The 26,412-nt window shown below is 35.7% G+C and overlaps 3 protein-coding genes across 3 annotated transcripts in view; all 3 read right to left on the bottom strand.

Moving 5' to 3' along the window:
• LOC136816108 (dynamin-binding protein-like) overlaps positions 1 to 15,168 on the bottom strand; it is a 37,697-nt gene extending 22,529 nt beyond the window's left edge. Inside the window, exons 1-7 of the mRNA XM_067072547.1 lie at positions 14,001 to 15,168; positions 13,008 to 13,721; positions 10,497 to 10,706; positions 9,594 to 9,713; positions 8,668 to 8,879; positions 8,073 to 8,160; positions 1,703 to 1,785 (exon numbers count right to left, since the gene is read on the bottom strand). Coding sequence (XP_066928648.1) covers positions 1,703 to 1,785; positions 8,073 to 8,160; positions 8,668 to 8,879; positions 9,594 to 9,713; positions 10,497 to 10,706; positions 13,008 to 13,721; positions 14,001 to 15,054 — 2,481 coding nt within the window. The 5' untranslated portion in view covers positions 15,055 to 15,168. The remainder of the gene's footprint in view (positions 1 to 1,702; positions 1,786 to 8,072; positions 8,161 to 8,667; positions 8,880 to 9,593; positions 9,714 to 10,496; positions 10,707 to 13,007; positions 13,722 to 14,000) is intronic.
• Positions 3,813 to 4,983, bottom strand: LOC136816110 (melatonin receptor type 1B-B-like). The gene has a single exon (XM_067072549.1). The coding sequence runs from the start codon at positions 4,918 to 4,920 to the stop codon at positions 3,850 to 3,852; it is 1,071 nt and encodes a 356-aa protein (XP_066928650.1). The 5' UTR covers positions 4,921 to 4,983; the 3' UTR covers positions 3,813 to 3,849.
• A 1,339-nt stretch (positions 15,169 to 16,507) lies between the features above and the next one.
• Positions 16,508 to 18,106, bottom strand: LOC136816109 (dynamin-binding protein-like). The gene has a single exon (XM_067072548.1). The coding sequence runs from the start codon at positions 18,056 to 18,058 to the stop codon at positions 16,586 to 16,588; it is 1,473 nt and encodes a 490-aa protein (XP_066928649.1). The 5' UTR covers positions 18,059 to 18,106; the 3' UTR covers positions 16,508 to 16,585.
• Positions 18,107 to 26,412: the final 8,306 nt, after the last annotated feature.

Genomic DNA, 26,412 nt, shown 5'->3' with positions numbered 1-26,412 from the left:
TTGTGGGCTTTTGTTTTTCCTTGTTTGGGAAAAAACGCATCATCAAATCATTTTGTAAGCACTAAGAAAAACGTATGTCTAATTATTAGAGTATGTCGTTTATCAAGAAAGTATGGGACTACATTTCAAAGCAGCAGCGTAAAAGCGAGACTGGTTCTACAGTGAAAAAAAAATATGGTAGGTGTTTTTAACTGTGAAAATCACGGTACGTACTAGATAAAATGATAAACCCTTTGCCAAAATATACTTTCTTAAGAAAATTATTTGTAGTTTCTGTGGCTTTTACTACCACTAGAAAAGGAATAATTAGCATTCTAGTTAACCTCATTACATAACATGCAATAGTAATTAGCATATGTAATTATAATTGCCACAATTTGCTTGAGACAAGTATGCTGTGGTAAATAGCCAACGTAAATTAGCCAATTAAACTGACTCCTATATTTGTTTCTTTCGAAATAAAGACATTTTAAGAACAATGCTGAGCCTTGAATGAATGCATTTATTAGAGAGCAAAATGCTCAAATTCTAAAAATATCTCAATATAAACCTGAAAATAAGAACAAGATGAGAACAATCTGAGGCTCCACGTGCCAAATAAAAGAACAGCCGAGCCTCTTATAACAAAAGGTTCTTATAACAAAAAGAATGATAAAATTTGAGAAATCCGATTTCCTTTTCGGAAAGAAGGCAGGGGTACCTTGCTAAGTAACAAGAGTACGATACGATCAACACAAAGTTTTACATCTTCTCCAGTTTAAACCTTAACAGGGGAAGTCAGTCGGGTGAAAAGTTGTCATCCAAGGGCAGTTTAGTCACTTTTCACTGCGTAATTTTTAGGACGAGGAAGGGGGAAATCTTTAAAAAGTCACAAGAAGTTAAAAGAGATTAGACGTGTTAATTCTCGATAAATGATGAAAATCCTGAAATTACGATCAGGAGTAATTGGAATAATTATGTACATCCTACTTCCCTGGTCTAATGTTCCTCATTCCCTGGTTTAAATATGACAACAAGAAACTTCTCAAATCAGAACAGACAAAAAGATAGATTAACACTGACTGAAGAATGTTGAATGTGAATGTTGTTAGGAAGAAACGGAAAACAAGGAGAACTGTGTTCTTAAATTGCAATTCTGGAGGAAACAAAGAACTACTAATTGTGAATATTTCTTTTTATTAAACCTTGTGCCAATAAAGTGTTACGAGACTTAATTGACATCGATAAATTGAATGCCCCCCCCCAGTGACCAATTCTTTTTGGAGGGCGCCAAAATACAAAAAGGGCGCAAAAAGACGCCTCTGATTACTAATTTTGGCGATCCTTTGCTCTTTTGCACCTAATATATGGCAGTTTTCGGCCAAAAGGAGAGAAAATACACCCAAAACTTTCGTACTCGCTTCGCTCGCGTAAATTTTACAAAGATATTTTACTTTTTATAGTGGGCATTCAAATTAAAATCTTCCAATATTGCCTCCCCAGTTTGCTCAAATTTTGGTCCGACCCACCACGCTACTGATTGAATTCCAGGACTTACCCTCCCCCTCCCCCGCTAGGCTGATGCTTTAAAATTCAAAAATGGAGTCTGCCAAATTACGCCATGCTACTGATTGAATGTCGAACTGAATTCCAGGACTTACCCTCCCCCCTGCACCGCTAGGCTGATGTTTTAAAATTCAAAACAAAATATGTAAAGACATACTTCAATCTTGCTTTTAAGTTCTGCAATGTCCGTGTCAATCCTCTTCAACTCTTGTGAATTCTGCGATAAACTGTCCGACGACCCTAAAACGATAAGAAAAGGTAAATGTAAGGTAAAGGTAATCTAAAAGATTACAACGCCCTCCAAACAATGTCGTAGTATGTGTTGTAGTATTATGTTGTTTGACTACGACCCTAAAACGGTCATAAAATGTATTTTCATAAGAATAGCTCAGCAGCGATGCTATCATCCGTCGAAATGCCCAAATGGCGGTCTAAAAAAAGCAGGGGAAACGGCTATGACGAAAGACCGTAATCAGTCGGTTGTTACCTAGCCCGGGGGGGGGGGCACTTATAGCTTTTTGATAGATTGGATGGCGCTGATAGGTGGCCCGACTCCAATTTTCGGCTTTTCTTGAGCACGTAGCAAACCATATCACAAGACCCAGTCCCTTTTTGGAGAAAAACAAACAGAAAACTATCATTAATTGATCATTTTTTTCGAATTTTGAAAAGGTATTTCATCATGTTTTTATCAAAGTTTTATAAATTTTGAAGGGATTTTAGAACGTATTCCATTGTTTGGGTGTTTCGATATCATTTTTGAAATAGAAAAGTGAAAAAATTCAAGATTTGTGATGTGCGAGTGTTTTTTTTTTAGTCTAAGTATAAACTTATTTATGATTTTTGTTTTGGCCAACAGAAATCACAAAAAAGAAATAAGTTTATATCTAGACTAGTTCTTTTTCAAGCGCACAAAAAGTGGCAATTTTTGCTACCTCAAAACATTACGAAGTTTAAGGCGTTTTATTCAAATACTCAATGGATATTATATTATTAAATGACCAAGGAAGGGTGAAACATTCCATTTCCTTTTGTTCGAGCTCAAAATGAGCTTTTAAAGAGGAGTTACGCTTTGTCAAAGTTTATAGGAGCAGGTAAGGATGAAGATATTCAAAGGGCGCATTATTCATAAAATTCCAAATTGAATAAATCTTTATTGGGGCGATCTATGTTAATGAAATTTGGCTTGTTAAAAAATTTCAGATCCTTTATAGCCTAAAAAAAAAACACATTGATAAGAGCATATATGAATAAACTATTCCATTTTCCATATCAAAATCATGGTATCGCATGAACGAATTTTTGAGTTTTTTAATTTGCCACTTTTCATGCAGTTGAAAAAGAACACTCATATATCTTATAGTCTACTTCACTGGATTCAGTGCCATCGAAATCATTAGGAAGCAAAGTTCAGTGAAAATTAGATTCTAGTTTAGTTGTTTCATGGTTATTTATATCTCACCCAGCAATATGCATTTTGAGAAATTATCACTATTCGTTAATTGTTTGAATTCGAACGACATTTTCTAAGATACTCGCAGACGATCTCAGGCTGTTAAATTGATTTACATGACCAAAGCATAGTGTCCTTCAGGGTCTCTCCCCCCCCATGCCTAGAATGAAAATTTTCCATTCCCCCCTCATTTTTCCCCACCCTGCCTCCAAAATTTTTCTGTCCCCCCCCCCCTCAAGCATAAAATTAAAAAGCTGTAATTTGATGAACTTAACGCTTATTGCTTTCCCTAAGGTAGTTCTTATTCAAGAATAAATGGAAAGGATGGTTGTTTTTAAACCATAATATTAATAAAACTAAGCATTATGCTATATCATCTAATAAAACCAGATGTTTTTCAATTTTGAATTGATTTTGGTGAGTTCCCCCCCATGCCTAGAATGAAAATTTTCCTTCAAAAAAAATTCTTTCCCCCCTATACGTCCTTTTGACCTCAAAACCCATTCCCCCCTGAATCCAGGGGGGGAGGACACTATGCAAAGTCCAGTCAGTTTGGTAATCTATTGACTGAACAGAACAGAGGGGTTGATGACAAAGTTTTGAATAAGGATTCTCAGTGAAATCATTAGAGTTTAAAAGTTTTCTTTCAATAAAAGTACATAACTTAAAAAGTTTCGTGCTTCTGCACTTGTGAAATTATTATCAAACTAAAATCTTGTTTCAATAAATCCGATAAACCTGGAAGTAAGTTAACAAATATTTACAAAGATTGAAATTTTATTTCAGAAAAAAAAGTCACTTTAAACACTATCATTCAAAAATGAAAAATTTAAAATCAAGGGTGTGCTTTCTCAATTTGCTGATGATTCCGATGTAGACTTAACAGTATACATTGGGATGTTTCCTTTCAGTCGAGACTGAGAGCTTCTCGTGGGGCCAGGCAAAACATTTTCTGTCTGCCGGCCAATAGTGTTGTTCGGCAAACGCCGCCCTGAGTTGAGAGGTGTCGATAGAGTTTGCTTGCTCATGTTTCTCGACCTTCGATACCAACGGGTGACTGTTCTCCGAAAGTCACGATGAACTAACCCGTAAATAATCGGATTCGAAATATGTGCTAGTGTTGCCAAGACAACCGTTCCTAGTTTTACATGATGTGGTATTGTTATCAACAAACTGACTAAGAAGGTTGTAATGACGGGGGTAGAGAGCACAAAAAATGAACCAACAACTATAGTAATTGCGACCATGGATCTCGAAAAACTTCGGACGTTGCCTGTTGATCGAAGGTTCCGTTGTCCAGTTACTGCTGCCGTTAACTTTCTGTATATTTTGTAATAACAAAAGGCTAGCGTCGATATCATACCAAAATGTAAGCTTATGAAAAGCGCCACAATATATTTCGATTCGCTGCCTTTGACTAAGGGAGTAGCACATAACCCATACGCAGGGCTATAAGAGTACCAATGCCCTGTGATGAAACTGAAAGAGCTTATTAACATAGGTAAAACCCAGACCAGAACGATGGTGATATTGATATTTCGTTGACTGAGAAGCCAGTTCCATTTCAGGATTCTACATAACTTAATATATCGATTGATACTTATAGCCAAGATGTTGAATATTGATGCGGAGATTACACTGGTGGTTGTACAGCCCTGGATTTGACAAACTGTGAAACCCAGGGTCCACTGATTGCCTTTACTGAATGAGTAAAGTACGAAACTTAAATTTAAAGAAGCTAATACATCGAGAATAGCCATGTTGACGATGAAAAGATTCAACGCTTGATCATTGATCGTCTTATTCTTGACGTAAACTGCGATGACCAGGGCGTTCCCAAGAGCTCCGAAGAAAATGATTACGCTGAGATATATCGTGTATGTTATATCAACAGCGGGTGAAAAAGTTATAGTGTCATTCATAGTGAATCAATGCAAGAAAAATGACCTATGCGCAAAGAAACTGGATGGAAAACTTCGTTTTACACTTCACTGAGACGGATGAGACTTTTGATATTGCCACCTTTTAATCCTTGCTTTATTCGTCCTTTTTATTTCGAAAACTCTCTTCGTTCGGTCAGATTTGTGTTATCTTGACCGCACACCTTATACTGACCGGTTTTCTCTAGTCAAATGTGAAATTGAAAGGCGTGGTTCCTTTCCTGCGCTTCTACTTTATAAGATATTTTCCCAATATTAATATTTGATGAACTTCTTTGGATTTACTATAGTACTGTGAAATCTTTACAAAACATGATATCAAAAGCTTTCAACAATATATTTACAGCACTTTAATGACATTTTTGTTTCTTTTTAGATGAAAGATTAATTGTGTAACTTTAGCCTTTTTTGCGGCTACTGTAGTATGATTAGCCTAAATTGACATCAAAAATTTATGTTGAATGAAACACTTTTTCACTAGAACAGTATGAGAACAAGAGGCGGAAAACCTAAGAACAAATTTAAGAAACCATCCGAACCTCAGTTTTTAAAGGTTTCTACGACACTGTTGATTTTAAGCCCCTTTTACACTCTTAAATAAAGAAAATAAGCGTCTTGCAAAAAGAAGACTGGGATTACCTAAGCCCAAAAATCTCTGGTTCTTAAATAAAAAATCATAAAATGATACTCTTGTTTTTGATTGACAACCCAAAGTGGTCAATGAAAAAAGATGGTGCAAAAATTCGCGTATTTCACATAAAAAGCGAGATTAAAGTTTACAAAAGAGAGATTGGAAAGGCGAAAGGGGAAATGTCCAATTTTATCACCCCTCTATTGGACTAAAAAACATGCGAAAAAATTATCAATATTCTTGGCATAATGTGAGGTTGTTTTTCGGCACTTTTTCTGAGAATGGACTACAACACCTTCTGAGGATGTGGTAATAAATAAAATCAGAAAAAACAAACCACACGGAGATTGCACGATAAAAAAACATCTGTCAGACGAATACTTTAATGAAGACAAAAATTCCCAAAAAGTAGTTGTGTAAAAAGTTGTGCACATTATGAAACTTTGCATGGCGGTTGGTCAGAGGTTAAGATTCAATTTAAATCTCGGACCCAAAAAATTGGCAATTTGTGTCTTTTTCATAGACCAGCATAAATTTCCTCATGCTGAATGGACCTACCTGATGATGAGAATCAGATAAAAATAGGACAAACAGCAAGGGAGTAAAAAAGTGTAGTGAGCAGCTTGAATAGATTACCGTGAGTATCAGAGCTCAAATTAATATCGACCTGTGAAGTATAGTTAAAGTCGTATGACTTATAGTCGTAGATACTGGGATGAATAAATATTTCAACGTGATTTCCCTATTGACGATAAGGTAATTTTCCATGTTAGGCACTTTTTGGCCCAAATTTGCCCAAAGAATTATTTTTTCGAAAATCAGACTCCATCAGAAATTAAATATTACCATTTTATATCGCTATGCAAAAAATAAGAAAAAAATACCAAGCCAATACCAATCTCAAGAAATGCTCATTTTCCCTAAATATGGCAAAAGGGAATTTCCCCAAATAAAAAAATACGATTTTTACAGCCAAAGAAAAATTTCCAGAAAAAACGGCTTGAGCCACTTTTTAGAGAACCTTGCCTTCTATTTTTGTCCAAAAAATTAGAAGAAACTAGCATAGCAATTTCACACAGCAAAGTCCAGAAAACCACATTTTAAGTGACTTTTTGGCGCAAGTTTGCCCAAAAAAATATTTTTTTGAAAATCGGGCTTAATCAGACTTTTAATATTACCATTTTACATAAATGTGCAAAAAATCAGAAAAAAATACCAATCCAATCGCGAGAAATGCTCTTTTCCCCTAAAAATGACATAAGGGAATTTCCCCAAATAAGAAAATCCTATTTTTAGAGAACCTTGCTCTCTATCTTTATACAAAAAATCAGAAAAAACTAATGAAGCAATTTCTGAAGCGTTAATAAGACCATTTTAAGGGTATATTTGTACTGTACTGTATTTTTTTCAGTCAAGAAAGATTTCATTTTGAAAAAATGGTTGATTTTACAAATCCATTTCAGCTTACAATCTGAAATATTTTGTGCAAAGCACTCATGGAGGTGCATAGAGGTGCTTTTCGCGCGTCAGAAAGCAGGTTATTTTCAAAGAGATTTTTCTTCTTGATTTTTTGCTTCTTGGGTAAAAGAGAGAGAGATACTTAATTGGGTTCAGAAAAGGCGTTCCTATCATCTACACAAGGTCACTAAATAAGAAATAATTTAGAAGGCGGGATAAGTTTGTATGCGAAGTTTAGCCGGGGCGGAGTAAGCAGTGGCGGAGGTGTTAACAGTTTGTTCCAAACTCTACCGCCACTATTTCATTTTCGTAAACCACCACCGTGATGGCTGTATATTTTTCCCGCGTTTACCATTCCTCTAACGGACGATAGCATTGTCTAGGTTCAGAAATAAAGTCCACCAGACTCTTCGAATTCCTTTTTGCAAGAAAAGCATTCAGGAAATAAAAACTGTTTTTCTTAGAACTGATAGACTTTTTTTTCATTTCACCTTATGAAAAATTCTCTTTGAACTAAGCATAATCATCTTATCAAATTACGTAAGATGTACTGGGGAAAGCGATATATTAGTTTGTAGGTGAAAGAATTACGAGAAATGAATATTAACAATGAATAAGTTTTATTTTCTGGAATTAAATTTCTACGTTTTATAGTTCAAAGGTCTTAAAATGTTCTTTCTCGTAACCGAGTTAGAAGCTTGAGCAAAGCTCAATTTTTTTTCAATTTCGGACCCGCTGCCGCACCACTTTACCCTCCTCTTAGTATAATAGTGTTTGGGAAAGAGAAGACAAGGAAGAACTTCGAGTTTTTCACAGAGTCGCAGTTATGTGTAAGCATTGAAAAGAAAGGGGCGTAAAAGCTGTTAAAAAGTTTCCACGCTAAACTTGGCCGTGTTTATAAAGAATTGCTATATTATCTTTTACTTCTCCAGTATTATTCATGCTGAATGATAAAATGACATTGTCATTACTGGAAGAAGGGTTTTTCCGGAATAAATAGGCCATGAAAATTTTTATTTAAAATAAAAAACGAGTTCAAGCATACCATATTGAGTTGTGTTGTTGGGCGTGGTCGTTCCACTTGGCTTTCGTGATTGGATATCCGGCCTTACATTTGAACGTAGCGAAGAAGTCTACAGAAACAAATTTACAAAGTCAAGTGATCTGAAAGAAAACTTGGCAAGCACAATGCATATTGGACCTACCTAATGATAAATAATATTTTTTCAAAGTCCTTACAGTACAGAAACATCCGGTATGAAAATCAATCGAAACCTTCTCAACGTAATGGATATGTTTGACATGAGGTAGAAGTCATATTTTTCTTAGATTTAAGAGGACCCTCACTTGAAGTGGCAAGCTCGAGAACAAAGAAATAAACGCAGATAAACAAATCCCTCATTATACTTGTTAACCTTCCCTGAAAATGGAAAACCTTCTTTTTCCCAAATAGCAGCTATGCAAGTTATGTGAGAGGAATTGGAAATAAAAAATCTCAAGAGGTGACAATATTTTGTTTGAGTGAGGTGCTATTATTCTTTTTCCCAAATAACCATTCACAATGTCCGGGTTTCCTTTTAGCCAAGAGGCGTCTAACTTAAACATACAAAGTAAGAAACGCAGTCTAATCTCTACCATACCCTTTGTAGAACAGCATCTAATGTTTGACTGCGTTTTTCAGGCGAAGGAACCGAACTACTAGACGACGCAAAATATAAGGACTTGGGTCGCTCTCGTGTGATGCTGTTCGACCTTGTGGCGCCAATAGACGGGTCCGGTGGCGTAAGACATGGTCTCTCGATTTGTTGTCGAGTGGAAAGGTTTGGGTCTGTTTCACTTCTTGGAAAGATACCTTAAAAATTATGAGAAGAAATGAATGATAAAATTTTTCTTATCGTCTGAAAAATAAATATATCACAAAGAAAATGGTGTATAGCGCTCGTTTGTTTTATGGCATGTTCGCAGTCAAAGGATTTGCTTATGACTATAAAAGTCTGTGATTTAAAAAAAGGAATATCTAGAAATTTTTATTTTAGTGACTTTGGTAATTGATAAAGAAGAGTATATTGTATTAAATTTTGTGCTGTGATTTAGAGTAAACGGCTAAAAAAATCAATGCGAGATAGTGATTTCTGTGGTTTTTTACAGTAGGGGTTTTAAGTCATTCAAAATTTCCGCAATTATGGAATACAGCATAGCTTAAATAAGAGATTATTTCATTCATTACGAACATGGCGAATATCAAACGAGGCCATATAAATTTGCGAAAACCTGAAAGCCCACTGTAAGGGAAGTCGTGTGGATAATACATTCATAGATTTATAAAACCCGAAGGGCTAGATGTCGGACTTTAAGCCATCGCAGGCGAAAAAAGTGAATATCGGAAAAAATATTGTTGCTATTGTTTTCCAAAACCCGCGAAGCTTCTGATTGGTCAATCGCTGAAATTCTGTTGTAATGTCACGTGACTTAGGTAGGATTTCCTACCTAACCACGGCACACTTTTCAGCAAAAGCTTTACATCTAGCCCTTCGAGCTTCATAAATCTATGCATACATTTCCTTACCATTATAAAGATCATCATCATCGTCAGTGTTCTCATTGGCTTTCTTGGAGAAAGAAACGGTGAAAGATTTTGCGTTGATGGAGCTCACTGGTGACGTCGCTGAGACTGGAGATTGTGCACCTATGTAATATGAAACAAATTGAAATAATATTTCATAAAAATTAAAAAACGGTGAGGTAAATTTTAATATACTGTAATATTATTTTGAATTGACGTCAGAAAAATGTTTGAAGGAAATAAATTGTAGATTTTTATAGAACGTTGATTTCACTGAAGACTGCCATCCTGGATGGCATGAAGCTTTGAGTATGAAATTAACTTAAATCGTTTTCTTTACTCAAACTAGTAATATACTGTAATAATGAAATAGTGAAAATTAAGCAGAATTCTATCTATATGAGGACATAGCTTGAATATCCGTAAATATTCGTTATCTATTTCGATGTAAGCCTAAAATGTCAGCTTGAAATTGTAAGTTTGTTACAGCATTGTTTCAACTGGAATACCTAACAGGGGTGCAATATTCAGCAGTAAAAAGCACGATAGTGAATGTTTTGAAATTTTCCGGGCCATTCTGAGATTAAGGAAAGGTCCTGGTATGACATCATTCACTTTTCTTATAATGTTTGCAAGGCACTTTTAACGATAGTTGATAGGGTCTATTTCAGTTTTGTTATAGAACGTCCCCTAAACGCTTTGATTGACTAATATTGATTGGCAGATGTTCGTGATGAAGGAACGTCCCAGGAACGTTCCCTGGAAAAAATCTACAGAGGAATACAAAAAGGTTTTCGTAGTGGGTCTCAAATCATTTTGACTATGACTTTCGATCTTAATAATCTCAAAAAGCTGGCTAAAATATTCGCTTAACTGCAAACTACATAAAAATGAAAAAGAAAATACCTGCTGCAGACTGTTTCGGTTGAAAATTCAAAGACAACGGACGTGATCGATTTTCGGACGGTGCTGAAGCCGGCATGGGAGCCAACGGTTTCGGAAGTCGAGGCATGGTCGAAGACGAGCTCTTCACATTGAATTCTTTTTGTATGCTGGGACTTTTGGGTGGTGGAAGAGGTTTATTATTTTGGCTCTTGCGACGCTCTAATGTTCCACCTGTTATTGTTCAAGAGACGAAAAAATGATGAAATTGATTATTACGGGTTATTATGTTTCTTTTTGGCCCAGCCGCGCAGCGCAAGTGGGCCTTTAAAAAGCAACTGACCGAAAAGATTTTGGCTTTGTCGGAGCCTGTGCGCGCAATAAATTAACAAGTCCAGTAGTCCAGGCTAAATCAGCGGCCGATTTAGAATTTTTGCCTCGCCTACCCGAACGATGTTTGACCTACTCTTATATTGGATTGAATTGGTAGTAAAGTCAAATTTCATTCTCTTTATGGCAAAGTATTTTTTAATGTTTAGGTCAGGGAGCAAGTGGTGGGAGCATTTGGATGTTGGAGCTTTATATTTCCAGCTTGACAGAGACTTTTTTCAAGTAAACTTATGTTGTAAGTCATTTAAGGATACTAAAATGCAGCTCGTGTGTAAATTTGAATAAGTTTGGAATGTTTTTCATGATGCTACCCGTGAAGATGGTCAATTTTGGATTTATCGCTCTAAACGGTCGGTGGTTGGATTTTTCAAACCTTACAGAGAATTTTTTCAAGTAAACTTATATTGTAAGTTATTAAAGGATACTAAAATGCAGCTCATGTGTAAATTTGAATAAGTTTGGAATGTTTTTCATGATGCTACGCCGTGAAAATGGTTAATTTTGGATTTATCGCTCTAAACGGACGGTGGCTGGATTTTTCAAACCTGACAGAGAATTTTTCCAAGTAAACTTATGCTGTAACTCATTAAAGGATACTATAATGCAGCTCATGTGAGTGTAAATTTGAATAAGTTTGGAATGTTTTTCGTGATGCTACCCGTGAAAATGGTCAATTTTGGATTTATCGGTCGGTGGTTGGATTTTTCAAACCTGACAGAGAATTTTTCCAAGTAAACTTATGCTGTAACTCATTAAAGGATACTATAATGCAGCTCATGTGAGTGTAAATTTGAATAAGTTTGGAATGTTTTTCATGATGCTACGCGTTAAATTGATATTTCTGAACTTTGGCCGTCAACATTTGACATTTGAAGTTTGTGAATTTATTCAAACCGATTTTTTCTTTCATACTAGTAACAAAAACATAAAGTAAATCTATTATATACATATATTGCGTATCATTTATCATTACTTACCTTCCAGGGCAGCTGTTTTTTATGGTTTTTTTTCATTCAGCCAATTTTCGAACTTTTTTAACTTTCTGAATGTTCTGTATTTCAATCTCTGCCGAAAATGTGTGCATTAGGATTCTAAGATTCGATGTTTTCATTCAAACCCTAGTCTAGCAAGCTAGACGACTAATTTATACATAGTAGAAATAAAGCAAAAAGTAATGAATGGAACAATTTTAGTCGTCTAGAAACCTTTGTGCACTAACTCCAAACAAAAGAAAAGTGTCAATATTGCAATTATAATTTTTTCCTGCTCAAAATAATTCTTGAGAAAAAAGAATATGTGTGGATTTGTGTATTGAAAGTTTTTCATTTGAATTGATTTCGTTTTGAGAGTTTGTTGTTGCTTGATAAATTGTTTTCTCGCTACGCAAGTTTCTGCGTAGCTAGCCCCTGTATCTATAAGGCTGGAACACCGGATTCTTCCAGTCGTTTATACAAACTAAATCCCGTATTATTATTATTATTATTATTAGTATTGGTATTATTAGTATTACACGCATTATACACGACTCCAGTCTATTCAAACCCTAAAATTGCAAAAATACGATTCCGCAAACATTGGTTCTCTTAAGGTATATACCCAATACAAACGACGACATTTGGTTATTGCCACGTCAGCTGGGCCTTCATGCCGCTTCGGCTTCTTGTTTAAAGATTAACAAAGACTGACTCTAGCAAACATACTGACTGAATTCCAAACACAAATTTTATCAAATTTTATCAAATATTTCAATTTTCCACGCACATTAATTCGCAAAGTTCCCAGCCCGTTGTTAACACATATTCCACTGAAATGCAGTATCGTTTCTTTAACTCTCTACTAGTTCAAAGTGACAGAGTAAACCATTGGTAATCTATGGTTAAACCTAAGATGATTTATGTTTGTATTTTATTAAACCGGGATGTAAACAAACCAATGAAGTCAGGCACAGGCTTGATATATTAAAGAAGGAGAAAGAGAAAGCAAGCCGATAACAAAATGTGAACAAACATGTAAAATGTTGTTTCAGATTCAAAGGTAAAAACAACTTTGTATGTGCAATCATTCGAAACGTTTTAAAGGAATTTTTTGGCTGAAAAATTTGTTTGGTTTCGAGAAGACTTTAAAATATGCAAAATATAAAATCACCTTTAGGCAGTGTTTGTGGTTTCGGTGTTGGTTTGCTGTACATATCAAATATTTTTTCTTCCACAAATTCAAATTGATGTGGCGGAGGTGGCGCTTTCTTTTTGGCCGATCCTCTGCGTTGTAGACTGTTTGATTTGTTGTTTGTTGATGTTGTTGAATTTGTTTGTTGAGTGTGAGAAATCTTTGTTGAGTTGGGTGAAGGTGGTGCCTTTTTCTTGGATAAAGAAGCTGAACGTTTGAAACTGTTCGATTTTTTGATTGTTTTTGGATCTGTTGGATCAATTTGTTGATTGTTGGTGAGTGTTGTTGAATCCACTGCATTTTGTTGCTGGTGACGTTGGCTTGTTGAGTTCATGGGTTGAAGGTCTTGATTATGATTCTTAATCTGTTTGATGGAACTGTTCCTGATGATCGGAGCAGGGTGTTGCTTCTGTGTTTCCTGACCTGGTGTTTGTTTGTTGGCAAATCCGTTGGAAAGCCTTTGGTCATGATGGTTTTTGTGGTTGAAACTTGCAGATCGTGTGGGCGAGGGAGCAGGTGATGCTCTTTTCTTTTGGACAGATGGTATGCTACCAGCAACGACTTTCGCGACAACCGGAGATAATGGTGGCTCTTGTTGTGGGTGCTGGTTTATGGTAGTTGAAGTTGGTTTTAAAGGCGAGACTGCTGGTTTTGTGGGAGAGACTGCTGGCTTTGTAGGTGAGGATTTAGCACCTGAAAGAATAAACGAGATTATAACTTAAAGTGAGACTTTCTTTTAAAGTTCATAAAATATTCATTCGGTACATTACGACATACTGAAGACCAAATTCTTTAGCATACCAAACTCTAAAATACAGCCTGGAATGAAGGAAGACGTCTCCATAAAATTTATGCTAAAAGTAAAGAAGGATAGATTGTCTCTCAAAATGGTACCCAGAGCTGTGGAATTTGCTCACGATTGCAATGTCTATAACAGTCTTCATTTTAGAGTTCGGTGAAAAGATATCATACCTTTGATTGATGGCTGCCGTTGCATTGGGACATTTCCATTTTGTCTGTAAGATTTGACTGGTAGAGCAGGCTTCATTGGCGAAGTAGCTGTTTTAACCGAAGCCGTTCTCTTGACAGGATAATCTGGTTTTGAAGGTGGATTGCTTGGAACTGTGACTGGTGATTTGACAGGGCTGGCAATGGGTTGTGGTTTATTGGTGAACGGTAGGTCAATAAGGATTTCCACATAGTTGGAGGGGAAACGTCCAACAGTTTTACCGACTCTCCCAACTAACCAGTCTTTACTGATTCGATCGACCAATGTTATAATATCACCTTTATCAAACGAAATTTCTTCTCTTGTAGTGCCTACAAACATGTGTAATGCTTTTGCCTGTGGTTCTGGTTTTATATACTTCTCAGTCTTTTCCTCATATTCTTTATATTTGCATTGGTCTGGTAACTCTTGAATAACATCTACATACATTTTAGGGAATTTCCCTTTCTGTCCAGAAGGGGAAATCCCTTCCATCCAGAAACTATCAATCTCTCTGGTCAGCGTAATCATTTCACCAGTATTTATAGATAGCTCATCTGTGTCTTGTGCTTGGAAACTATCAATAACTTTAGCTTTACCATACTGGCAATCGTCTTGTGGTTTTATATCCCCATTGTTATTTGAGTCTACATTCTCACCTCTGAAACAAATTTCCTTAACAAAATTTGCCGGAAACATACCAGAACCATTGTTTGAGAATCCACGACGCCAGTTGGAATCGATATCTTTTTCAATCCCAATAACTTCATTCTTAACCAAATGTAGATCATCTTCATGATCAGCTGAGAAATTACTTAAAACCACACCAATACGTAATGGTGCTTGATTGAGCACAAGCTCAACAAAATTTGTCGGGAATTGGCCAGTTCTGCCATCTTCATGAGTTCCTTGCAACCAATCGGAGGATACCTGTCTGGTAACTCTTACAAAGTCACCCTTAACAAGTTCTAAATCATTTGGTGCTTCTGCTTTGAAATTATAAATGCATTTGTATATACCAACTCTGCTGTTAGCCATTGGTTAACAATATCAAGCATGATGTAATGTTACCAAAATTCTCAATGTGTTTCACCTACATGATGCTTTTTGTTTGTTTTTAGTCTTTGTACTTTGTACTTTTTGATTTTCACTGAAAGTAAACAAGAGAAAAGCTAATCATCTGTTCATGGAAAAGACTACACAAAATCTAAAAAATGGCTTCTGAACGTAAAGGTATCGAATCAGTTTCTATTTCCTGGTAGGTTATTTCACATGCCAATTCGAAAAAGTTAACCGTAAATACACAGAGAAGGAAAGTTAGAAGGGAAGTCACGACTGATAAAACAAATAGAAAATTGGTTTGTTTACTATCATAATTCAAATATAGTTACAAAATCATTTTAATCTATAACTAGTTTTAAAGACCTTTTCCCTATGAATGAAATAATGCTATAATACTATAAGATATGTTTATGTCAACTTTGTCCGAACTTTATTTGGTAATAATATTCAAGCTGTATTTAGAAACACTCGAATATGCCTTTGGAAATTTCAGTTGATAATTTTAAAACATTTAGAAAAAGCACTGCTTTTGCGATGGAAAATCTTTTTAGTACCAAATTATAAATCTAGCAATATTTTCGTAAGAATAATACTTCCCCTAAAGTATTACCCCAACATAAAATATAAGGGTATACAGTCCAGTAAACAGCAGAAAAGTCAACAAAAAGGCTTTGATTACAGAATCTCTAAGCTCTTCGATAATATAAACAACAAAAATCACAGGCTTTTAGAAAAAGACTAAAAAAGTAACTGTAAAGTCTATCACATTACCATATTTTTTTACCAAAGTATCACGTTTCATCTGTACAAAGCTTCTCAAAGCAATCAAAGGTGACTCTCTACAAAAAAGAACACTATGACATTATAAAAACAACACTTAAAACATGCATTCAAAGGGAAAGAAAAGGATTAACTGTAATCTGCTACATACTGCACTGCCATTTCTCTTTGAATAAGACCCCGTTTTGTTTTGATTATCAAATTGTTAATCCCATAATAGAGTTTACAAATGAGCTAGTTCTAATCAAATTAAAGATATAGTTATGTTGTGTTCTTATTCATCTAAAAGCTCCTATATTTATGATTTGTCAGTTACAATGACTTAGAGGAAATAGGTTGGGGCTTGAATGTTATTTCTTACTTAAAATCATTGTAGTGATATTACAAAAAGGATTCACATGTCACCTTAGTCTAAATAATGCTTTCAGCTTCAAGTATTTTCTTAAAAGACGAGCCAATTTAGAAAACAAAATTATAGGGGTCAATGTATTATGCATTTCACAATCAACCCAAAAATCATAGAAAATAGAGAAATAATTTCATAACTTACAAAAATAATTTATTTAACAACCATTATAAAATTGTACAATTACTGTAATAAAACTGTAGAAAGGAAAACTTTACAAACATTAAGAAAAACTAGAACCAATGCAAATGATTTTTTTAAATAAAATATAAATTCTGAAAATTCGAAATTTTTAAACAAAAATCTTAGACCAAAAAAAGGTCAAGAAACTGGAACAGACCTTCTCAGAATAATGATATTAGGTTCACCAGGTTTTACGTAATATCCAGGTATAATAACGGTTGGTTGACTTTCAGTACTAAAAGTATACGAAAAAGCAGGAATATCTTTCTTGACTGTCGGCATTTTTGGTCTCTCAGGCGGAGCCTTTTTCTTTGGCTTTTCAGGAAGTTTATCAGCTATAGGTTCAATTGTTTCTTGTTGTATTGAAGGCTTGTTTGCTGGTTTTTGAGGTCTCTTTGGTCCAGCAGCAGGACGACTTGGAGCAGGTTTTCGAGTGGGTTTTTGTGGTGGTTGTTCAATATCTGTTAAATCAACCTTGGCCTTTTCTTGTTCCCAAATGTCTTTGTTTACATTTTCCTCAATATCAGAGAGAACTTCTTCAGGTGGGGGTGGTGGAAAAGAATCAGTTGAAACATTGTCGGAAGATTCTGATGGAGGTGCTGGAAAGGAGTCTGTTGAAACATTATCTGATTCAATGCCTTCAGGAATCTTTAAGCTATCATCGTCTTGTGGGTCATTCTCATTGACAGCTTTCTCAACATGATTTGAAGGGAACACACCAGTTTTCCCATGAAATTCTCCTTTGTACCAGTTTTCATCAATAACTTCAATAAGTTTTATCCCATCACCTATCTCAAATGATAAATCACCTTCTACCCCACTGTTATAATCATATATGGCGTGTAAAAATTCTTCATTGGTAGAATTATTATCTGTTTCATCCTCTTGTTTGACCTTCTCTAAAGTAAGTTCCTCTTTAATTGAAGATTCTGGAGCACTTTGCTTCTCATTCTCACCAAAATCAGGCATTTTATCATCAGGAAAATCAATACAGGTTCTTGGGAAAATACCTTGTTTACTATCTGACAAAGCCCCTTCTAACCAAAAATCATCATAAACATTCAATACTTCTACTATCATTCCTACTTTCAGTTCAAGCTCAGTTTCTGCTTGTGCCGAGAAAGGACTAATAACTGTATATTTACCATCATTACATTCTTCTTGCTCAACAGATACATCTGAGTTTTCCTCGACTGCAGTTTCCATTGGCTCAACAGCTGCTTGCAGTGCATTTTTCATTACGCTATCTTCAAAAGATATCTCTTTCACAAACGCCCGTGGGAATGTGCCTTTGTGACCTCCATGTGTATGTCCTACAGCCCAATTATCATCAATAATTTCAGTGATTATAACTACGTCACCTTCATTTAAAGGGAGATCCCCTTTTTCTTCACCAGGGAAATGGGTAATTGCCAAAGCCATCTCAAAGACTTCACTTGTCTTTTCAACAAATGCCTTTGGGAATTGACCATTTCTTCCATTACAAGTTCCCTCATACCAGTCATCAGATAAAACTTTGGTGATTTTGATTAAATCTCCAACATCTAATGATAAATCTGTATCAACTTCACCTGTGAATGCAAAAATACATTTGACCACCGTTCCAGCCATATCAATTCATGTTAGATTACCTAAAGAACAATTCAGAGAGCTATTAAAATAATCTAAAAAAATTTAATTGACTCTCATCATGAAACAGGGATTGTCAGTTTAGCTTTGGATGAGGTCAGAAATCCTTGTATGTATTAATTCTGATCTTAGATTTTATGAAGAACAAAAAGAAGAACAAAATAATCCTATTTGCTTGAAAATTGTGCCTGTTTGAGCCCTAAACAAGTTGTTTTAAGCCAATTTTGGGTAGTAAAATTTTAAGGCCAATTTAGCAAGTTCATAACTTTTAAAATTATTAACTAAAATGTCTGAAATTTTCAGAGATTGAACCCCCATAAAAATAAAGTCTTTCTGCAAAATGAATTTTCAGTTTTTCACGTTTGTCAAAAATTCAAAAATCTCTTTTTAGCAAGAAAAAATCATATTAAGGCGAGGCCTATTTAATTTGTTTTACAGGCTAAGCTACTCAAAAAGGGTCGTTGGGCGAAAAAAATAAAAATAAGTAAAAAAGACAGCAAAAACTACGACATCTTGACAAAAGTGTGAAAAATTAAATAAAAAAGAGACAGAAAGCCCGAATTTATGGATAAAAATTGAACATTGAACATTAAATTCTCAAAACCTTGGAAAAACTACCAAAACTGTGTCACCACAAGCGACTTTAAATACAAATAAAATGGAATATTCTAGGAAAACGAACGATGGGGAACGTTAAGGAACGCTTAGGAACGTTCTTAGAACGCTAGAGAACCTTCTTGAACGTTGCTGGTCGTTCCCTGTAATTTACTTGTTTAGGAGTGTCTTAAAACGTTCAAGAACATTGCGGAATGTTCATGAACGTTCCTGTACGTTCCAAATTATTCCCGACCGTTCTTATTGAGTAATCTTAATAAAATATTAACTTTTGGACGCGAAGGATTGTTCGGGAGCTTTTTGAAACGCTCTTGAACGTTCTGGAACGTTCTGGAACCTTTCTTGAACGTTCGAGAACGCTTGAGAACGTTCCATTTCATTTGTACTTCAAATCGCTTGTGATGACACAATTTTGAAATTTTGGCATTCTGTTAAGCATCCTCTGTGTCCCGCATTTTCAAATATACATTAGCATTACGCTCAAAGTCACATGAAAATGACAAAATACAACCAATTACATGAAAAAGATCATTGCTAAATGATAAAAAAGTATAGCAATAGACTGTTATAACATTGCCGGCTATACCAAACAGATAACCGGCAATTTGGCAGCAAAAAGAAAGACGGCTAGTTGCTGGCAAGAATTTCATGCAGGGTGTCTACGGATTTTTTTTCGGGATTTTCAAGGTTTTCAAGGTTTTTTGGTCATTTTTAAGTGGTTTTTCAAGGTTTTTTGGCTTAACCTTTGGCACTTTTCAAGGTTTTTTGATACTCAGTTGATATGGCTCTTTACAGGAATTTTTTTTTTCAGAGTGGTAGGTGAAAGAAAAATAGAGGACAGCAAATAAAATTTATTCGCTTTTGGTGCCCGGGAAATTACTTCCACAGTTAAATTCCTATCTCCCTCTCGAGAACAATACCACAAAAAGAAAAAATCCAGCTCCCTAGTCTTCCAACTTTAGAAATAAAGAATTAGAAGCAAAACCAATTTTATACAGTGACCAAGGAGGCGCAACCATGGTTTGAGGAGGCGCAACCATGGTTTGAGGAGGCGCAACCATGGTTTGCGCCGACAAGAGAAAATTTTGATTTTGACTCTTTCAAATGGCTAAAAAACGGCTTGTTTTTGATTTTGTGTTTTACAAAAATCAATTGCAAAAAGAGTTGTTTTAAGGAATCCTCGAAATTTTATTGATGAACGGCCATTATTCCAAGACGCCCTGAAGCGATTTGAAAATTGGGGAACAGTCGATTTCTTAGAGCTCATGCAAACGGAAAATTAGTGACAAAAACTCAGCTAATGATAAAAGAATATGTTGCATTCGTTGCGACAGAATCGCAACAGAAACAGGAAAATATGGAATTCTCTAAATGTTATAAAGGTTTAGCGCCGCACTGGATAGTGCTTTTCAAGGTTTTTAACGATTTTTCAAGGTTTTCAAGGTTTTTCCCAGAAAATTGATAGTTTTCAAGGTTTTCAAGGTTGGGTGGTTCATTTTCAAGGTTTTCAAGGTTTTCAAGGTTTTCAAGGATTTCAAGGTCCCGTAGACACCCTGTCATGTCATGGTATTGTTTGATTTTTTTCCTAGAAGCTTTAAAAAATGGTTGGTCGATCAGTAACTATAAAATTGGAATGCCTTTTTAATTTTCTCATAAAAAACATTAATTTTTGAAATCCTCCATCCTTCGAACAGTTGCCCAATCCTAGAATTCAATCGCAAATGTAAAGAAATAGCCTGAAGGCCGTATCCACAAAGGCACGTGGTGTGGTCACAAGATAACTTTTTCACTAACTGATCAAGGCGTTCGCGTTTGTTTGTTATAAGAAATACAGCCGTGACTCTCTGCTTTATTAAGGTGCTTAAGATTTGTTTTTAAGTATGGGTTACACAGGGACATTTTGCCACTTGTTCACAATGGTCTAAGCTAGCTGCACCTTATTTTTGATTTTGTTTCTGTATGCGAAGTGGATGTTGCTTATATAATAGAATAATCAAAAAAAGAACTATAGAGATAGTCAATCACATGAAATGAAAAGAAGATAAAAAGGATTTGATTTTTCTGACTCAAAATGAAACATATTTTCTCAAATATTTAGAGTTGGTCGGAGGACACAAGCCAAGCTATCAATTAGGCCTGTCCTTATATGGAATTGAAATCCCTACTAAAACTGGCTAAAATTATTATGTATTACGCATAGATGTTTGGGAGAACCCGACGGCCTATTGAATAACAAATTACCCACATACATTACTAGCCATTTCATTAACCAATAAAAACGTGATAAATTGTGTCCCTGCGAGCGATTTAGAGCACATTCAAGATTGGCCAGGATCGGCCAAGTAATGCTCCGGCCCAAATCGGCCTAAATCGGCCAGGTCCAGTTTGGTTCGGTCAAGTCCGGTCTGGATTGGCCAATAACGGCCAGGTCCGGTTTTGTCAAGTTACAAACCTGATAAAACAAAAACAATGATGTTCGGCCAATGTAAGACCGGTCTAGGCCGATATGGACCGGTCCAGGCCAATACGAATTGGTCCAGAACATTTTACGGAAGCGGAAAACCAAAAGGAATACCAATTGCTTCGACCTTTTAACTAATGACAGCACAATCTCTGAATTTGCTGATATTCCAACAATGCAGTATACTTTATAATCTTATCTATTATAGCTCATAAAAAATTATTCTTGTGATGGTTTTCACTCTAGTGAAAACATAAAAATGAAAATACTTCCTCCTTCTTGCTTCTGTTGTGGTTCTTTTCCTAGTAGGGGGAATTTGTTTTCTTTTCGACAGTTTTTTTGATTGTTTTGGTCAAAGCACTTGTTATACATTTTTGGAAAGCTAAGGGGTAGGGGAATCAAAATTACTTAGGTTCAGTGGTCAAAGCAAGATTTTCATCTGAGACGGAAAATGGATTTTGAACATCAAATTATTGAAATAATAGTGAATTATGCAGAATTTTCAGACGGAAAAAACTGTTTATATACTTCGTTGAGACGGAAATCCGTCGGCGACGGAAGAACTTTTAACACTGTTAGGTTCCAATTTTTTTTCGGACACTTTGGTATGATTTTCGGACAAATATGACGGTCTCAGGCAAAAATCATAGGGTCAAAATTTAATGAAAATTTTAGCTTGAGAAAACGGAGACCTGTTGTATATTTTTGGAAAGCTCTCAAGAAATTAAGATTAGAGATATATTGCAAGTATAGGTGATTTCTGTACCTAACTCGAGATATTAGTAACCCTTAAAAACAGTTTTTTTCAGCCAGAAACAGCTGTTTTGTCCAGTTTTTGCACTTTTTGAAGCTCAATATCTCGAGTTAGGCACTTAAATCACCTATACTCGCAATATATCTCTAATTAATTCTTTGAGAGCTTTCCAAAAATATACAACAGGTCTCTGTTTTCTCAAGCTAAAATTCGAACACAAAAAGATTCAAAAGTTTTCAGGCACTCGAGATTGTTAAAAAAATATGGACCGATCTGGACCATTCCTGACCGAATTTGACCGATGTTGACCAATCTAGGCCAATATTAGCTGAGCCATGTTTCCAAATCTTCTCTCTAAACAAAGGCCGATCTATACCAGTCCAAATCGGCCAAATTCAGCCAAGTCCAGTCTGAAAACAAACAAGTGCAACTCTTTTTCGTATGACGATATTTTTTTTAACAATCTCGAGTGCCTGAAAACTTTTTGAATCTTTTTGTGTTCGAATTTTAGCTTGAGAAAACAGAGACCTGTTGTATATTTTTGGAAAGCTCTTAAGAAATTAAGATTACTGTAGAGATATATTGCAAGTATGCGATTTCTGTACCTAACTCAAGACATTAATAACCCTTAAAAACAGTTTTTTTCAGCCAAAAACAGCTGTTTTGTCCAGTTTTTGCACTTTTTGAAGCTCGATATCTCGAGTTAGGCACTGAAACAGACTGAAATCACCTATACTCACAATATATAGACTTCACGGTATTCATTCACCTGATTTTGCAAAGCGTGCGATTGCACATGGGCGTAAATTTTAGCTGTGTAATTGCGGGCTTACAGCCTTGCTGAGGCTTTAAGAGTCAAGCACACAATACACCTTTCCCGTAATTCGCAAAACAGATGCGTACGCATTATTTTGTTGCTCTCCACCGTCTGGTCTCTGGAGGTGAATAAACCTGTTTTTGCCTGCGTTTCCTTGGCTGTTGGCTTGGCTTAGGGAAAGTTGTTTTTTTTAGCTTAAATTCTGTCAATTAAAAATCCCCTCAAATTTAAGTATGTTCTTTCTATTTGTGATATCATGCCACCCTGAAATTTTTTTGCCAAAAAGATATTGCTATCAAAAGTTAGAAGCTGTAAGCCCAACCCCCTTGCAGGCAAAAACACATTTCAGTCTGGGAAATCCTCTCAATTGCACGCTTATGTTCCGAGGGCGTAAGCGCGCAATTGCATGGTTATAATTTACGCCCGCTGCCGCCCCGGTTGAAATTGCTTAGGGATTTCAAGGGGTTCAGAATTCTCTAATTCGGGTGAAGGCATGGTTAACGGGCAATCCATTTTTACGGAATCTTCTTCTACGATAAATTTTGAGTAAAACTGCCCTAGGCTTTTGAAATTCAACAGAGCTTTCGGAAGGAATTGCGTGTCAAAAATATAGGAAATTTTAAAGCGTGCAATTGCACGCTTACCGCAAAAGCCGTCACCCGTCAATCTTGCTTAACGCTTACCGCCCGTTTCAGAACAATTTCGATAAAAGTTCTGCCATTTTGATAACTGTGCAATACACCTTTCCCGTAATTCAAATTTCTCAGAAATGGCCCGGGAAAATGTGCGCTCCACCGTTGTGTATAAAATTGTTTGGGAGGTAAAAAACGCGTTTTTGCCTGCGAGGGGTTAGGGAAAGTGGGATTTGAGCCTCTAACTTTTGACAGCGACCTTCTTTTGGCAAAATATTTTCAGGGTGGTATAATATCATGAATAGATTGAACATACTAAAATTTGAGGGGATTTTGTTCGACAGAACTTAAGAAAAGCTCCAAAAACCAACTTTTCCTAAGGGAACGCAGGCAAAAACGGGTTTGTTTACCTCCAGAGACCAAACGGTGGAGAGCATCAAAATAATGCGCGCGCATTATAGTTTTACGAAGGTGTATTGCGCGCTTACGGCCTCAGAACATAAGCGTGCAATTGAGAGGATTTCTCAGACTGCATTTTACCTCCAAACAATTTTATTATACACATCGCTGGAGCACACATTTTCCTGGACCATTTCTGAGAAGTTTGAATTACGGGAAAGGTGAATTTAGACCCTTTTGCTTTTCAGTCTGAGAAATCCTGTTTAGCAGTGGGCTATAGAGACCTTTTTTTTCAAAATTAAGTTTGCATAATTATTTTTGGTTGGTTGGGACCCAAATAACATAAATCTAAGATATTTTTGGATATTTCCAAAAAATGGCGGTTCTCCGCCCTTTTTTATGCCCAAAATGGGCCATTTTCGGGCCATTTTGCTTGGAAAAAAAATTTAGTTGGTGCTACAACCATCAAATTAGGCTCAAAATGATCCTTGGAAAAAAGTAGGATTAGAATGTAACAATTATATACCTCTGCCATATATATAAACTTAAAAAAATAGGTTTTTCGGCTAAAATTGACCAAAATTGCAAAAAAACAGGGTTTTGCCTGGAAAAAAATCTAAAATCTGTTTTGTTTGTGCTACAAGCCTCAAATTATGCTTAAAATATTCCTTGGAGGAAAGTAGGATTAGAATGTAACAAATATGTACCTCTTACCATGTATATAAAATTAAAAAAATTAGGTTTTCAGGCCAAAATGGACGGAAACCGGTAAAACCCAGTGTCTTCCCGGTTTTCGTCCATTTTGACCTGAAAACCTAATTTTTCCTACCTACTTTTTCCCAAGGAATATTTTAAGCCTAATTTGAGGTTTGTAGCACAAATAGAACAGATTTTAGGTTTTATTTCCAGGCAAAACCTAGTTTCTTCCCGGTTTTGGTCTATCTCGGCCTAAATACTTAATTTTTTAAATTTATATATATGGTAGAGGTATATATTTGTTACATTCTAATCCTACTTTCCTCCAAGGAATATTTTAAGCATAATTTGAGGTTCATAGCACCAACAGAACAGATTTTAGATTTTTTTCCCAGGCAAACCCTTTTTTCCCCAGTTTCGGTCAATTTTGGCCCAGATGCTGGTCAAAAATAGAGGGGGTATTTGTGACATTTTGTTGAGGTTTACATTTAGAATCCTACTTTTTTCCAACGAATATTTTGACCCTAATTTGAGGCTTGTAGGCACAAACAGAACAGATTTTAGATTTCTTTCCAGGCAAAACCCTGTTTTTTCACAATTTTGGTCAATTTTGGCCGAAAAACCTAATTTTTTAAGTTTATATATATAGCAGAGGTATATAATTGTTACATTCTTATCCTACTTTTTTCCAAGGATCATTCGATCATTTTGAGCCTAATTTGATGGTTGTAGCACCAACACAGCAGGTTTTAGATTTTTTTTCCAAGCAAAATGGCCCGAAAATGCCCCATTTTGGGCATAAAAAAGGGCGGAGAACCGCCATTTTTTGGAAATATCCAAAAATATCTTAGATTTATGTTATTTGAGTCCCAACCTACCAAAAAAAATTATGCAAACTTAATTTTGAAAAAAAAAGTCTCTATAGCCCACTGCTGTTAAAAAGAAGTATCCAATCAAATGAAGGTAAAATTGGTGCCTTGGTATAGTGGTAGTCGACCTTGGCTTCTGTGCAGGAGGCCAGGGTTCGATCCCCACTCACGGCAGTTCACTTGGCAAGTGAACGTTCCTTCGCCCGGGTCAACCCATGCCATGTGAGGGGAATTGGGTAGTCAGTTCAAGGTGCTGACGGGACGCTCATTAGTAAGCGTCTATAGTTGCAAGAATAGGCCTCTAAAGCCTCCTGCAACTCAACCAAATAGAAATAGAAAACACTTTCATCCAATCAGAAAGGATTCTTTGAAAAAATAACACTCGCATTAAATTCCCGCTTTCGTTTGAGAACTAAAGATAAGAAAAAAATTCATCCCTTAGAATCAACAATTGAAACAAATAAAGTTAAATTACTACTCGTTATCCAAGGCGCTGAAAAGCCATTCATCATACACAGCAATCTTATTGGTTGAAATTTAAAAAAGACACTCTAATGGAGCGAATTATGGAAGCAACTGAGAAGAAGAGACCAATTGCATAGTTAATACTTCTGTTAATATGTATTATGTGTCAACTATGTAAGCATTTTATTGTTGGAATAGAAAAGAGAAGAGAGGTAAGTCTAGCCTAGCCTAATTGTCAGGGGGTGTAAAAAGAATGTGAGAGCTTATTTGTATCAAAAGCAAATCACATGGATTTTACCAAGCTGTTTAAGTCCACTCTGCAAGATTTATTAAGTCTGAAGTTGCACCTGTTACGTATAAAGATATCTTTTTATTGAAAAAACATCCTCATGGCTTTAAGAAGACATTTACTTCAAAGCTTTACAATCAAAAATGGTTTCAGAATCAAGGAAAAACTTTAATTGCAATTTTCTCAAAATGACCAAAATGGACTTAGGCCCCTTTTGAATTATTAGGGCTCACAGAACTTAGGCCCCTTTTTTTAATTGAGGTAGTGAATTGATCGACTGACTCTAAAATGATCCATTGATCGCCAATTGATGAAAAAAACAAATAGATGATCAATCGA

The sequence above is a fragment of the Clytia hemisphaerica genome, unplaced genomic scaffold, assembly GCF_902728285.1.
Source record: "Clytia hemisphaerica strain Z4C2 unplaced genomic scaffold, Clytia hemisphaerica genome assembly, whole genome shotgun sequence".
Classification (NCBI taxonomy): Eukaryota; Metazoa; Cnidaria; class Hydrozoa; order Leptothecata; family Clytiidae; genus Clytia; species Clytia hemisphaerica.
Note: the sequence above shows the minus strand (reverse complement) of the source record. Positions and strands in the feature narration are given on the sequence as shown.

Coding starts and splice junctions, on each gene's coding strand:
- LOC136816110 (XM_067072549.1), bottom strand. CDS start 4,920: ATGAATGACACTATAACTTTTTCACCCGCTGTTGATATAACATACACG.
- LOC136816109 (XM_067072548.1), bottom strand. CDS start 18,058: ATGGCTGGAACGGTGGTCAAATGTATTTTTGCATTCACAGGTGAAGTT.